Here is a 15,306-nt window from a genome sequence, read left to right on the forward strand (position 1 = left end):
GCTTCCTGCAGCAGGGATTGCTGGAACTGCAGAGGAGGGATAAGGAGCCTGATGCAGTGCCTCACCTCACACACAGGTGTACGAGGCATTTTGGGAAATCCACCTAACTTCAGCATAAAATGTGTATATACACATTTTTGTGTAGGAGGGAAGGAATATACAGTGATAGAGCACTGCCAGAGGGCCGGGTTGGGTGGGATATTGGGAATTAGGAATTGTTCCCTGCGAGGGTGGGCAGGCCTGGCACAGGTTTCCAGGGAATTTGTGGCTGTTCCTGGATCTTTGGCAGGGTCCAAGGCCAGGCTGGGTGGGCTTGGAACCACCTGGTCTGTGGAAAGTGTGGGTGGAACAAGATGGGCTTTGGGGTCCCTTCCAACCCAAACCACTGCAGGATTTTCTCCCATTTCCAGAGCAATCCCCAGCACTCAGAACACTCCCACAGCAGGAGCCTGACACCCCAGCACCACAAAACATTACAAATTCCACAGCTGAGTGCTGAAAACCTCCGTGGGCACTGGAGCAGCTCGGGAACATCACCTCCAGGAGAATCCAGAGGCATCCAGAGGCTGCTGAAGAGGCCCAGGTTGTGTTTGTGGGGCTCAAGGGTCAGGAGCTGGCACTGCCAGGCTCGTGAGCACCACCTGCACTCTGTGCCCCTGATTCCCTGGAACCTGAGCTCAGGATTTGTGCTGCTCTGCTCTGCACCTCCTGCTTTCAATTCCTGCACTCAGGGGTCTGACCATGACCGAGTTGCAAATATTTGGGATGCTTAGCAACAAAGTACTGCAGTGATAATGTAAGGATTGAGTGGGAAACAAAGATGTCATGAACACAGTTAAGTAAACTCTGAGGGCTTTCCAAGTGTAAATTAACATTTCAGTGTAATATGGGCACAGTTTAATAAAACAACATATTCTATATCTGTTTAAATGTAAATATGAACCTTAACCATGGTTATTAATTGGTGCAATGGTGACATAATGACATGAAACCTGCAAAGTTTCCAGCCCTTTTACCTACAAAATTGGGATTTGTTCCATTTTATTCATTTATTACTCAAAATTGTCATCAGTGTTGCAAGATCTCACTTCTTGTTTGCAACATTTGTGATCCAGGTCAGGCTGAGGTGGCACTGGAAGTGTAACTTCCAATTATTAACAACCATTGCTGGAGCTGACAGAACTTCCTGTTCCTGGCTTTTTACCTGAAATGGAAAATGCAAGGAGGAAAACACACCCAGAAGTGATATGCAGGCTGCTGCAGGAGTAAAGGCTCATTTCTTGGGATAATATCCTCTTTTCCCAATGGTTTTTTAGGGTGAAGTCAACAGAACTTGATGTCTGTCAAAACGAACTGAAAAAGATCAAATATGAGAATGGAATTGCTGAGTCCAGGTAAATGCTGAAATGATATTTCATATTTTTGAGCAATGACACCAAACATTTTATTATTTCAATGCAGTTTTTATGCAATAAATTTTAAAAAATCTGTCAAGTCAGTAGATTTAACTTCATAAAGAACACATGGAGTTTTGACCAATGTTTTATTTTCCAGGCATGATTATTTCTGTCTATAAATAAGAATATAGTAACTACAATGCTGCTATTTCTTTATTTCATCTGTAGACTTACAAAAGAGCTGAAGGAAAAGGAGGAATCCCTTCTTGTTTGCCAACAAGTCTGCAAACATTTACAGGATGAGGTGGCTGAGAAAGAGAGGAGAGAAGAAGATCTGAAAAGAAGAACTGGGAGATCAGAGAGTGAGCTGGAAACCCTGAAAGCTCTGCTGAGCCAAACAGAGCAGGAGGTGCTGATGCTGAAACAGGAAAGGTAAAGGGAGCTGAGCTGGACTCAGGTGCTCCTGGAAACTCTGGAGATTTTGGAGGTCATTGGATTGGGTTTTTAAATTATTATGGGATAGACAAAACTTGGATGAAGGGGAGAGAAGAAAAAGTACTATTAAAAATAAGAGTAGAGACGTTCTGCTTGGACTGCAGGGCTTCAGTTGGAGTTTAATCTGAGCCCCAAACCCCCATTTTTGCAGCTGCTCAGCTGCTCTTTGTGCTCAGGGTGCAGGGAATATTCAAACTCCTGAAATGCAGAACAGTTGGTGCCTCCTGGCACTTCTAAATGCTGAAATCAACGCTGTGGCTGTCAAACTGGAGATGGAGATTCTGCTGCAGGTAATTAAATAAATATGGATTCAGGTTGCTGAGTCCAAAGCAAAGGCACTCAGCTCAATCCCATTCCAGGGAAAACAGCCCTCAGAAGCCCAGTGCTTTATTTTGCACATCTCAAAGCAATCCCAGGGACAATGGCAGCTTTGTTCACAGCTGAGACCCTTCAGAGCCAGACTGAACTGGTGGGAAGCTGCTCTCACACCTCCCCAAGCACCAGATCCTGTCCAAGAGCCTGGCTCAGGGAATACTGAGGCATTTTTGAGGTGGACAAGTTGTTAACAACATCAATGACAGGAATTGAACCTCTCCAGGAGTCTTGCCCTACAAGCCCCACGTACAAACAGTACCTTGAACGACAGAAAGCACTCAGTGCTGTTCAGTCCAAACCCATTACAATTGTTAAATTAATGATCCTAATATTCCAAGTTCATGAAATACAAGTTCTGGGTGGAATACTTTGGGTTTCTCTGTGTTCTTTGAAATTTGTCTTGAAAATATCAAAGAAGTATTAAAATGCCATTTGAAGTGGAAGATCAAGCACTGTATTTTCTTTAAAACATTAAATTCAAACATGAAATTCAGGAGGCACGTGAGGGTGTGGTGGAGATCCCAAGTGGTGATTCCTGGGGCAAGGACGAGCAGGACTTCATTGCAAGGCAAGGGCATTGCAGCAGTGTGGGCAGAGCCCGGGTTTACATGGAATTTGTGTTTTTAGGGAGCTGCTGAAGAGCAGGACGGAGCAGCTGCAGGAGACACTGAGGCAGAAGGTGCAGAGCGAGGACTCCTGGAGGGACAAGGTGACTCGGGGGGCTCTGCTCTGGGGGTTCCAGTTCCACAAAGAGCACTGGAAAAGGAAAGGAGGGAATGATCTCCCCCAGTGCCACGTGTGGTGGAGTCATGGAATCACACACAGCCTGGTTTGGAAGCGATTCAGCCAAAAATTCTGTCAGGAGCACACAAATCTTGTTTGTCTTTGGCCTCTGGGTCTGCTGGGGCCTCAAAGCCCTGAACTCCCGGTTTGTCTGGGGAGCCTCCTGTTTCCAAAAGCACATTTAATGTTGGCTCAAGTTCATGGAATCCCAGGATCCCAGCCTGGTTTGGGTTGGAGGGACCTTAAACCCCATCCAGTGCCACCCCTGCCGTGGCAGGGACACCTCCCAGTGTCCCAGGTGCTCCAAACCCTGCCCAGCCTGGCCTTGGGCACTGCCAGGGATCCAGGGCAGCCACAGCTTGTCCAGAATATCCTTTGGCCAAGGAGCTCTCCTGGCAGCCTCTTCCAGTGGGATTTGGGAAGCTGCTTCCCATGAACAGCTGCCACCATGTCAGCCATGTTTTCATCTGCAGCTTTGCCCATGAGCACCAGAAAACCCTGAACTGAATAAGAAATAAAAATATATTCATCTACTAAAAAGAATAATAAATAAAATATATTTAAGTATTAAAGAGAATAAAAAATAGATATTAAAAATAATAAGAAACTAAAATAAGTGCATATATTAGTGAAGGAAAATTTAAAAGCAGAGTTGAACAATAATTGTGACTTGTCTGGTTTAAGCCTCACGTAATTGGTGACTGAAATTACTGTATTTTTTGTTTCAGTGTCTGAAAGCTTTATTTAGTCCCAGGAAAACTTGGGGACTGGTAGCAATTAGGATCAGTTACATTTCTTTGGAAACCTCATCCCTTCCCTGTCACAGGATATAATTTGGGAAGGGGATCAGGCTGGCTCCATAATCAGAGGTTTTCAACCTGACATGAGAACAAAATAAAGATTGGTGGGAGGGAGAGGGAGCAATTTCAGCTTTGGTGTCACAGCCATTACAATGCAGCCACAGCAAGGCCCCAAAACTCAGCTTAGCAGCCAAAAAAATCAACAAAGTGACAAAGTGACAACGTTGCCTTTGGTTGGTGCCACTGCAGAGCACCAGAGGGTCAAGTTCTCTGTTTAAAATACATATAAACCTGAAATGGTTTCAGTGGAACAAAAAAAAAAAAGTCACTTTCAGGAAGTAATTTAAGAAAAAACTCCCTTGGAGCACAGCCTATTTATGGAATCCCAGGATTACTGAGTTTCCTCTGAATGCCCAAACGCCACCAGAGCCCTGAGTGCCACGTCCAGCCATTCCCTGGGCACCTCCAGGAGGGCTCCTGTCCTCCCCTGAGCCACTCTTCCCATGGAGAAATCCCTCCTGGAAAGATGGCTGCACACTTTTATCTTCTGGGCTTTTTAAATCTTAATTAATGAGGGGCATGCAAGTGGCTGTAAATCAATTAGTGGCCAATGTGCTCTCTTGGAACATCAACTTCCACTTTATTTCTGTTCTGGATCTCAGCTTTATTAATTTCAAATATTAAATGGGAAATGTTTTGTATGAATGAGCTCAGGTTTGTATATTGCCTTTAATTGTTCAGTCTGTGGAGTCAAGGAGCCTCCACAAAGTGATCAGGATCTGTAATAACAGGTAGAGTTAATAAATCTGGGGATTTATGTTCAGAACCCCAACTCCCATCCAAGAACATAGAAATATTCATATTAATAATTACTCATAATATAATTATAATCAATAATATGCATTATTATATAATCATTAAAATTATACATCATTATAGAATAATTACATATAATAATATTAGTATCACATAATATAAATTACTAATATTATATCGACTATTTAATATTAATTACATAATCATATTTCTAATAATGATAATTATACTAATATAATTATTGATATTCTATTAATATCATTTAATTATATATAATATAATTATAATAGAATTACAATTAATTATCATTATCATTATTATTGTTATTGTTATTCATATTGATATTGTTATTATTATAATAGTCTACTTTGGGCATCCAACAAATACAGCCATTTTTAAGCCGTAACTTAGTGGGGGATTTACACTTCTTCCACATCCTGAACTGGGTATATTTTGCTTTAAAAAAAATGAAATATTTCCAGTTTCTCTTTTTACCCTAAAGACATTGGGGAGATTTATTATACTTCTGCTCATAATAATGTGTGGAATTAGATAATTGTAATTAAGCTCATTGTGGGCTATTGTGCTTTTAATCATTGAAATAATGAGGTTTGTGTTGTGCATTTAATGTGCCTGTTGTGCTCTCAGCCTGCTGCAATTAAATCCATCAGAATCAGCTGCACAAAGGGAATAGGGACAGCCTGGGAAAGGAAAAGTGTTCTCCTAAATGCAGCCTTCAGGCTTTCCTCCAGAATCCAGCATTTTCTACTGGGGAAATGATGGCTGAATTTATAATGTGAATTGTTGGAGATGCTGTAAGGACTGGGAAATCTCACCCAATATTCCAACTGGAGAAATTTCACCCAATATTCCAATGGGAGAAGGGTCTGGGATGAGCTCCTTGTGATCTTCCAGGGCCTGAAGGGGCTCCAGGAGAGCTGGGGAGGGACTGGGGACAAGGGATGGAGGGACAGGAGCCAGGGAATGGCTCCCACTGCCAGAGGGCAGGGATGGATGGGAGATTGGGAATTGGGAATTCCTGGCTGGGATGGGATTCCCAGAGCAGCTGGGGCTGCCCCTGGGTCCCTGGCAGTGCCCAAGGCCAGGCTGGACATGGGGGTTGGAGCACCTGGGGCAGTGGGAGGTGTCCCTGCCATGGCAGGGAGGGCACTGGGTGGGATTTAAGGTCCTTCCATCCCATCCCATCCCATCCCATCCCATCCCATCCCATCCCATCCCATCCCATCCCATCCCTGTGTGACAATGGCACTGACCCCTCTTGTCCCCCAGCTGGAGATGGACCTGGCCAAAGGAGAGGCTCGGCACAAAGAAGCAATTCTGAAAGTCAGGGAAGAGGCCAGAGTGGAGCTGGAGCTGGAGAGACAAAAGCAGCAGGAGCTGATCACAAAGTACCAGAGAGAGCACGAGGAGCTCCAGCAGAAGGTGTGCAATGCTCGAGGGAAAACTTGTGGCAGAAGATCACAGAAAACTGTAAAAAATGGGAATGTGAAGGAATAAAACCTCCTCTGTGTGTCATCTTCTCTGGATGATACAGTACTTTTTCACAGTTTTAGTATATTTAATTTTTTTTAATGGAACAAGCTGAAAATAACTATTCCAGTTCAAGTTAATTGGTGTGGAAGTTTTTTCTCATCTCGTATTTTCACCACCCAAACTCCATCTATGTCCCCAGAGTTGATTATATTTAATCTGACATCATCACTTTTAAAAAGCTTGGGGCTGTTTCAGGCTACGATGAGGTGCCACAATCCCACCCATATTTTTCCCCTTCCCAAGGGAACCCAGCAGCTCCAGGGCCAGTAAAACCTGCTGGGCTGGACTGGTGCTGGCACCACTGGGGGCTGGGAGCTCCAGATCCCCTTCAAGTTTGATGTAGGAATTGAGAAATTGTACCTGGAACCTGAGTTTCCAAAAGGTTTGATACAATTCCTGAGAAAACCTGAGAAATCTGGAAAAATGAAAGGAATGTGATGAGGTTTTATTATTATTTAAAATCTGGGGCATTGTGATTTAGAGCTGAAAATGAGTTTGGCTTTGTTCACCTGGCAAATATTTAACCATGGTTTTTAAAGCCTGAGGAAACACCGACTTGCAATAAATTTAACTTGAAGTTAAATTTCCCCTTTTTTTACCTCAATGTCTCTATTTGATCTTGAACACACTAATTAATCTCTGTGTTCTCAGTGAGTGGTGATTAATTTACAGCTCTCTGGTGTCCTCTGAGGGAATTATGTAAATTCAGAGCTTTTTTTTCTCTCTGAGGACCTGCAAGTTTGAATTTGTTGGTTTTTTCCCCAAGTCACCATTTGTCTGCTATTACTTCTCCATATTTAGAGGTACTGAGTGGAGATTAATTCCTGTCTGATCTCACCCAGATCCCAGGTTTAATATCCAGTGCCACCAAGAGCTTGAGGATGGAGATGGAAATTCTGGAGAAGAAGCTCCAAGATGCCCAAATGAAAGTGGCAGAGAAGGATGGAGACAAGGAAAAAGAAATCCAGAGCCTTAAAAGGCTCATCAGTGAGCTTGAGTTCCAGCTGACCATGGAAAAGAGCAACAATGAATCATTCCTGGATAAACTGAGGAAAGAAATTAAGCACAAGTCAGATGAACTGGAAAAATTAACGCAGGAGAAGACACAGCTGATTCACAGTTTGAGTCAAGTTCAAGAGGAGGTAGGAACAGGACCCAGGAAATGCCCTGGTTATTTTTGCTTGGAGACATGTGATTTCTAAAATCATTCAAAGGTCTGTGACCAGAAAGTCCATTGAAATGCAAAGATTTCTCAGACAAATCCATCATCATTTCCTAAATACGGTACATCACAAAAGATGTGACGTTTTAATTCAGCAAATGCTTAAATTAGTGATTCATAGAAAAATATATTATTAAAAATTATTTTTCAGATCCTGCAAGACCTTTCTTAGTCTGTAGCCTCATGTCCCACTGCCCAAACATGAGTAAACAATGAAGAATTCCCAGTTTTTAGAGTAGAAGACATGGATATTTCTCATTCCTTGAACTGGTGCCCCAGCTCCCACCAGTGCAGCCATGTTCCCTAACTCAGGAATGCATCAAAATGAATTAAATGCAAAGAGAAATTCAACTGATGGATATTCTGACCACAAACATTTGCTGAATGCTTGGAATATGATGGGAAGGGAGGAGAGAGCTGCTCCATGGGAAATGTGGAGTCAGGGACTGCAGATAAGATTAGGCTGGAATGTCCAAAGCAATTCAGTGGCAGGAAAAAGAATTGGTCAACAGTGAAAATAAAACTCTTCCAAGTGAATTGGTGCTGGGGTTGGTACTGATTTATTCCTTGGAAAGGTTGGGAAAGGTGTGGGTGGAATTCCAGTGAGGCTGTGCCCAAACTGTGCCCAAGGATGGGATATGGGAGAGACAGGCCTTGGCAGTGCTGGGACAGCAGGGGCACTGCACGGCCTAACCATGAGTGATTCCATGATTCCATGGGCTCATTCCTGGTTCCATACCTGGGTTCCACATCTGGTTCCACACCTGGTTCCATACCTGGGTTCCACATCTGGTTCCACATCTGAGTTCCATACCTGGTTCCACACCTGATTCCATATCTGATTCCACACCTGGTTCCATTCCTGGTTCCCCAGCTCCATGCAGGCTATGCTCTCCCACTGCAGAGGGTTACAGGGAAAAGCAGCATTAACCCCTTGGTGTCACTGCACCTCTGTCCATTTTTGCCTTCCCTTCCCAAGAGCAGCAATTCCCAGTTCTCCCAGCTGGGCAGGAGAGCAGGAGCGCCTTCTGAGCACTTCCCTGGGATGTCCCACTGGCTCCCCAGAAAACAGCAGGACAGTGCAGGGCAGGTCCCTGTCCCAGGAGTGTCCGGGTGGGATGGCTGGCCCATTCCCGGTGTTTCTCGTTGCAGAATTCCCTGCTGCAGGGACAGTGCTCCGGGTGGGATGGCTGGCCCATTCCCGGTGTTTCTCGTTGCAGAATTCCCTGCTGCAGGGGCAGTGCTCCGGGTGGGATGGCTGGCCCATTCCCGGTGTTTCTCGTTGCAGAACTCCGTGCTGCAGGACACGGTGCGCCGCGAGTGCGAGGAGCGCTTCGAGCTGACGGCGGCGCTGGGCCGGGCCCGGGAGCAGGTGCTGGAGCTGCGGCGGCTCAGCGGGGCCCTGCCGGGCTCGCCGCGCTCGCTGCCCGCCGGCGATCTCCGCCTCTCCGGGGCCCTGGGCACGGCCAGGGCTGCCGCGGCCCCGGCTCGGGCCGGCACGGCGGCAGCAGCGCCGGATCCCTGGAGCCGGCCAAGGGAAGGGCGGCCCCGCCGAGCGAGCCCCGGGGCCGGGTCCCCGCCGGGATGAGGCACCGGCCGAGCCAGCTCTGACAGCTCCGCCCGGGAAACCATTCCAGCCTCCGAAGGAACGCTTCCCCAACTCATCCGTTCCTACAATTTAAAATCCAGTTAAATATTTGTTTATTTTTGGTGCAGTAACTTTTATCTGTCCAATAATTTATTCATGGTGTAATTAAATGCTGGGCGCGTTTCAAGATGGGAAAAGTGAAAAGTCTCTCCAAAAGGAGCACAAAGAGCAGCACATCTTCAATGAGTGGGATTGAAATCAGAAAATCCCTGGATCCCAGAAAGTTTGGGTTGGAAAGGACCTTAAAGTTCATCCCATTCCAATGTCCTGGCCCTGGGCAGGGAATAATGGCCCAGCATCACAGGATCCAGGATGGATGGGGCTGGGAGCAGCCTGGGACAGGAACTGGACGAGCTTTGAGGTCCCTTCCAACCCAAACCAGTCTGTGATTCCATGATTCCATCATCTCACACCTGGGCTCTTATCTCCCTGTTTGTGTCCTGGGGCAGCAGCTGCAGTAAAGGGGGAGTGTGGCCAGGGAGGAACAGCACGTAAAATAAAAACGGATAAAATAAAATAACGGGAGCAGGAATGGGATCATGGCTCTGGCACGAGGGAGTGGCCAGGTCCTGGAGCCAAACCAAGTCCAGAACAAATATTTCCCTTCTCCCCTTCCTCCCAGAACCCAGAGCTCCTGCTGCTAAGCAATAAACAAAATATGGAAATGTCAGGGACCCTTTTTTGCTGGCTTTGCAAACAATTTAATGAATCTCACCATGTCAAGGAAAGTTTACCAAGTGTTTTCCATGGTGGGATGACAGGCAGAGCACAAAGTGCCACGGAGGACGTGGACACCTCATTACAGCCCTGAAATTTTAGGAAATCCCACTTCCTGCAGGAAGTTCTTGTAGGAGTGGTGTCAGGGACCTTGCCCTCCAGGACCTGTGGCACGAGGCAAAGCCAAACAAAGCTCCAGGAACAAACCTGTCCCTGTGGATCCTGCCCTGCTGGCTGTGGGCAGCATTCCAGCCCTTCCCTTGGAGAAAACATCCCATGGCACGGGGCTGTCCCTGCTGGAAAGGCTCAGACTGCCCCTGGCAGAGCCGGGGTGGTGCCTGCTCTGGAGGGAGCTCCTGCAGCCCTGACCCTTTCCAGAAAGGATCAATCCCCTGTGCCAGGCAGGGAATGGGGCTCGCTGGGCTGGGGCTGGTGCTCTGTGTGAGCCCCAGGCACAGCCCTGGTGTGGCCAAACCCCTCCTGAGTGACCCTGCCAGGAGGGTGAGCAGGGGATCCATCCCTGCTCCCAGGGGACAAAGGGACAGCACAAGAGGAGCCCTGGAATCCCAGTCAGTGCCTCAGTGTGGCTCATCCTTTTCCCACCTGAAGCTGCCCAAAAGTGTAATGTTCTCCACAGACGATTTGATGGAGAGTCCAGCCCCTGCCTGGTCCTGCTGCTCCTTCAGCAGAAATTGGGATCAGCAGTGGCCGTGCACAGCTTGCCATGGATATCACTTCATTCCCACTGGGATATCACAAACCAAAGCTGGGATGATCACTAGACCTTGCTCTGAGGTGTGTGTAGGATCTGGGATCCCGACTGTGCCTTGCAGATGGAGTTTTTCTACAAAAGAAGAAATTGGACTGCAGGAAAAAGCATCTTAGTTCCAAAGCAGTGTTAAAAGTGCATGGAAATAGAAACCAATGCCACAGATCATTAAAATGTATTAATCAGAATAAAAGCATGACTGTCTTTCTTTGTACTATGCATTCTCAATACCAAAATAAGAATAGGATAATGAAACTGGGGAAAGTTCCTTTCACAGACAACCCCCCAGAGCTGCATTTTTAGTTATTTAAAACAGGCCCTTATTTCCATCATGAAAATTTGATGTTGGTGGTTACAGGTGGTTGAGAGTGCCCCGCTGAAGGAAGAACAAGCCCCAAGCAGCTGAGATGGTGTGAAACACTAATCCAGGGGTTTCATCCTCACAGCACACACAGAATTCATTGGGTGGGATGATAAAAAGGGCACTGCCTGAGATTAATGCTGGGGGATTTTCACACCAGGAATGTCATTTGTGTGGAGCATCTGGCATTGCCCTGGCAGCTGCTCCCAGGTCATGGCCAGCTCCCATGGATTGTTCTCCTTGGCCCTCCAGGCTCTGGAGTGGGGACAGGGCTCAGTGCCAGGGGACTCTGCTCCTGCTCAGAGAGCCAAGGCAGGGGCACGGGTGCCACCAGACCCCTCCAGGGGATGGAGACCCTGCCACGGAGGGGGTTGGCCCAGGGTGTCCCTGAGGCCACTTTTCCAGGCCCACCCTCCCCTCTGCTCTCTGCAGGGGGATGTGGCTGAGACCAGCAGCGCTCAGGCACTGGTGCCAGGCATGGAATTAACTCAGGGTGGAAAACGTCAGGGAAAGGGGGAATGGCCCAGGGGGTCCAGATGGGAGGAAAGAGCTGACATCTGGAAAGGAAAGTCTCAGTGTGAGAGAGAGGAAAATGCCCTCCCCTGGAGCTGTGCAGCCAGGGAGGATCCCTGCAGTGTGGAGCCCCTGTGCTTGACTCATTCCAAGTGGGTGGGAAACATCCATGGAAAATGTCCTGGCAGGAGCAGCCCTGCGCTGCAGGAGCAGCTGAACCCAGTGCCCCAAAGGGGATTTTCCATCTCCTGATTTATGGGATGTGGAAAGTGGTTTGGTTTGGCCTGGCACCACTCCAGGGAGCAATGCCCAGCTGGCAGTACCTGCTTGGAGCTCCACGGAAAGAGTCCTGGAAGAAATCTGCAGGCACAGAGGAAAGGAGCCTGGAGAGCCACGGAATGCAGCAGGTTCTTCTTCCTGCTGGAGGGTCACACTCTGTCCTCCCCAGATGTCCTTCACCATCACCATCATCATCGTCACAGACTGTGCTGAGTTGGAAGGACCTTAAATCCCACCCAGCCCCACCCCTGCCATGGCAGGGACACCTCCCACTGTCCCAGGTGCTCCCAGCCCGGCCTTGGGCACTGCCAGGGATCCAGGGGCAGCCACAGCTGCTCTGGGCACCTGTGCCAGGGAACAATTCCTAATTCTCAATATCCCATCCAGGCCTGCCCTCTGGGATGGGATGCCATTCCCTGAGTTGGAGCAATTCCCTGTGTCCCTCCAGCCCCTGTAACACAGGCACTGCACTCTCCTGCCATCCCTTTCCCCAGTCCAGGGCAGCAGAAATCGGGGATGTAGCGTCCCCCAGGCTGAATTTTGGGAGTTCCCTCTGCTCTGCTCCAAGGCCGGGGCTGGGGGCGGGCACTGGGAATTCGGGAATGATGGGCGGGGAGGGGCTGGCTCGGGAATCCTGTCCGTGTCGGTCGGGAGAAGCTCCTCAGGAGCCCGAGGCTGGCCCCGCTCACTGAACATTTCCATGAATCATTGGCTTTTATGGAAATCCGTTCCAGCATCCTCTCCCCAGCTGTTTCCTGTGCACTGTGCTGGCTGCAGGGCTTGTTTTAACTTTCCGGGACTGAGCGGTCATTTTAATCACCACCAAGTTCTGAACAAAGAACCGCGTGTGCCTTTGGGGAAAAGAACCCAAAAAAGGCTCCTCGGGAGCAGCTGGGAGGCGCCCGGGCAGGGCCAGGCTCCGGGGGTGTAACCCAGGAGCAGCACGGCCTCAGCTGGCTGCCAACCCCATCCTGTTTGCTGGTGTCTGGGTTGAGATGGTGTTTTTGTGGGTTCCTTCTAAAAATAACCCCAGCACCTCCTTGGAGGGTGGTGGAAGGAAGCAGTAGCTGCAGCTGGATGAGGCACAAATTCACCTGCTCAAGCTGGACACAGGGAGAACTTGGATTTCTGCTCTCTGGATGAAAGGCTGCTTCTGGACACCAGGATTTTCTGTGGATTTTCTGGATTTTTTCAGGATTTTCTGTGCTCACAGAAATCCACAGGAATCCTTTCCTCTGGCTGGCTCTGGGTAAGGATGTTCCAAACCTGCTGAAGGTCCATCTGACAGGGAAACTGTCCCTTGTCCACAGGACTTCCACTGGGAGAGGATCTGTGTGTGCACCTGACCCTGGAGAAACAGAGACCTGGGGGAGCCAGAGCTGGCCAGGGCTGTGCAGGAGGACTCTGGAACCAGGGCTCAGATCCCCTCCCCTGCATCTGTGGGACATCCCCTTTCCTGGATCTGTGGAACATCCCCTCCCCAGGATCTATGGGACATCCCCTCCCCAGGATCTGTAGGACAGCCTCTCCCCAGGATGTGTAGAACATTCTCTCCCCAGGATCTGTAGGACATCCCCTGCCCTGGATCACACAACTCAGGGTTCAGATCACGAGCAATTAATCCAAAGCCCGTGCCTGAAATAAGAGGAGAGCAAAACACCTGGGCAGGCTCCTGGCACAGAGCAGGATGTGTGCAGGAGATGCACAGATCCCAGAAGGCAAAAGTTTCCAGGGATCCCTCTTAGCCTGACCCAGGGAAAATTATTCTGGAACCTTTAACCTCATGATCACCACAACCCTGAGAGCAGGAGCAGGACACTCGGTGCTCGGGGTGTCCACAGAGCTGGGGCTGCCCCTGGACCCCTAGCAGTGTCCAAGGCTGGGTTGGACAGGGCTGGGAGCACCTGGGACAGGGGAGGTGTCCCTGCCGTGGCAGGGTGGGGCTGGATGAGCCAGTCTCACCTGGGTTAAAGGTGGCTGAGGACACGTCGCTGCTCGCTGGCCACGCCGAGGTCACCGTTGGCTCTGCAGAGGGCAGGGGAAGGGTGGCGGTGCTGCCTTTGTGTCCCCAGCTCTGGCATCCCCGTGTCGGCTCCGCTGTTGCTGGTGAAGGCACGAGGAGCCCTGAAACAAAAAGCAGCCCCGGGGCCATCCCGTCCATTAGGGACGGCAGCCAGAGCTCCCTGATCGCAGCCAGATGTCAGAGATAACATCTCCGCTCGTTCTTGCGGTTTCCTTGATGGCAAAGCACTACTGTGCTCTCACCCTGCCGGGCCACGGTGTTCTGAGCATCCTGGTGGAGAAAAATACAGAAAATACAAATTAAAAATACAGAAAAATACGGAATTCTGGAGGGCTGGTTTGGGCCTGGGCTGGCCCAGGGCTCCCAGCCCAGCGAAGCTCCCAGGGGATGCTGAGGGGGAGGAAGGAGGGTGCTCTGTGCCCTTGGAGGTGTTCAATCCCCTTGGAAGGGACAGGGTGACAGCTCCAGCCTCTTCCCTCCACTCTGCCCCATTTCAGTCACTGTCACCCCGCTGTGTCCTCGGGCCAGGAGTCTCCTCAGCATGGGGGGCAAACTTTGAACCATCTCCCCCTGGCAGAAAGATGCTCAAAGTGTTTCCTTTTTTAGGGCTATTGAGGCATAGAACAGCCTTCAGGCTTTGAATAAAACCTCAGCTTCTCACCCTCTAAATCACTCTAAGACGGGACCTCAGGCATTTGAGTCTCAGCTCCGGATTGCTCCATACAAACCTGGGCTCACAAGTCACAGGGAATTTTGGGAAGTTGCAGCAATCCCTGAACAGGGGTAATTAAATCTGTGAGGGCCTTTTAGGACATTCATTCACTTGAGGCCCTGGGCCTGCCCCGCCCTGCCGGGCCTCAGAGGGATCACCCGGGCCTGGAACATTCCAGGGATGGGGCAGCCCCAGCTCCTCTGGGACACCTGCAGGAGCCCAGGCCAGGGTGAGGGACCCCCCTTCCCTCCCCTTTGGAGTCACTTGGAGCTGTCCCTGTCCCTGCTCACTCCCGGGGAATCTCCCACAGCTGGCGGCCGGTGCCGCCCCTGGAGGCTTTGATCCATCCCCGGCTCCCAGCAGCTGGAATTGGGGTGTCCAGCCGAGGCCGCGCCCCGGGGACAGGGCTGCTCTGTCCCCATGGCCCAAGGCAGGACATTTGTCCCCTGCTCACCTCGGTGGCCCTCGGTGAGTGCAGCCCCGGCAGAGCCGGGAGACTCCGCTGGGCTCGGCAACACTTCCACCTACAGAGGGATCCCAGAACGGCACCCGGGAGTGAGGGGAACACCGGGAATGAGGGGGAACATCGGGAATGAGGGGGGACCCCGGGAGTGAGGGGGGAAACACCGGGAGTGAGGGGGGAAACACCGGGAGTGAGGGGGGAGCACCGGGAGTGAGGGGGGGGGAAACACCGGGAGTGAGGGGGGAAACACCGGGAGTGAGGGGGGAAACACCGGGAGGGGGGCACGGGAAGGGGGACACCGGGAGTGAGGGGGGAAACACCGGGAGTGAGGGGGGAGCACCGGGAATGAGGGGGGGAACAGCATCCCAGGAGTGAGGGG

General features: G+C 49.9%; 1 protein-coding gene across 3 annotated transcripts in view; it reads left to right on the forward strand.

Annotated features, from left to right (window-relative positions):
* LEKR1 (leucine, glutamate and lysine rich 1) overlaps positions 1 to 10,774 on the forward strand; it is a 34,204-nt gene extending 23,430 nt beyond the window's left edge. For 2 of the 3 annotated variants that reach the window (XM_030954451.1, XM_030954452.1), the window contains 6 exons: positions 1,317 to 1,394; positions 1,626 to 1,829; positions 2,895 to 2,976; positions 5,957 to 6,109; positions 7,063 to 7,362; positions 8,731 to 10,774. In XM_030954451.1, coding sequence (XP_030810311.1) covers positions 1,317 to 1,394; positions 1,626 to 1,829; positions 2,895 to 2,976; positions 5,957 to 6,109; positions 7,063 to 7,362; positions 8,731 to 9,030 — 1,117 coding nt within the window. In that variant the 3' untranslated portion in view covers positions 9,031 to 10,774. Of the gene's footprint in view, positions 1 to 1,316; positions 1,395 to 1,625; positions 1,830 to 2,894; positions 2,977 to 5,956; positions 6,110 to 7,062; positions 7,363 to 8,730 lie in introns of those variants that run through there. The other variant, XR_004060962.1, reaches the window with a different exon arrangement.
* The last annotated feature ends 4,532 nt before the right edge of the window (positions 10,775 to 15,306 follow it).

This window comes from Camarhynchus parvulus, chromosome 9 (assembly GCF_901933205.1).
Source record: "Camarhynchus parvulus chromosome 9, STF_HiC, whole genome shotgun sequence".
Lineage (NCBI taxonomy): Eukaryota > Metazoa > Chordata > Aves > Passeriformes > Thraupidae > Camarhynchus > Camarhynchus parvulus.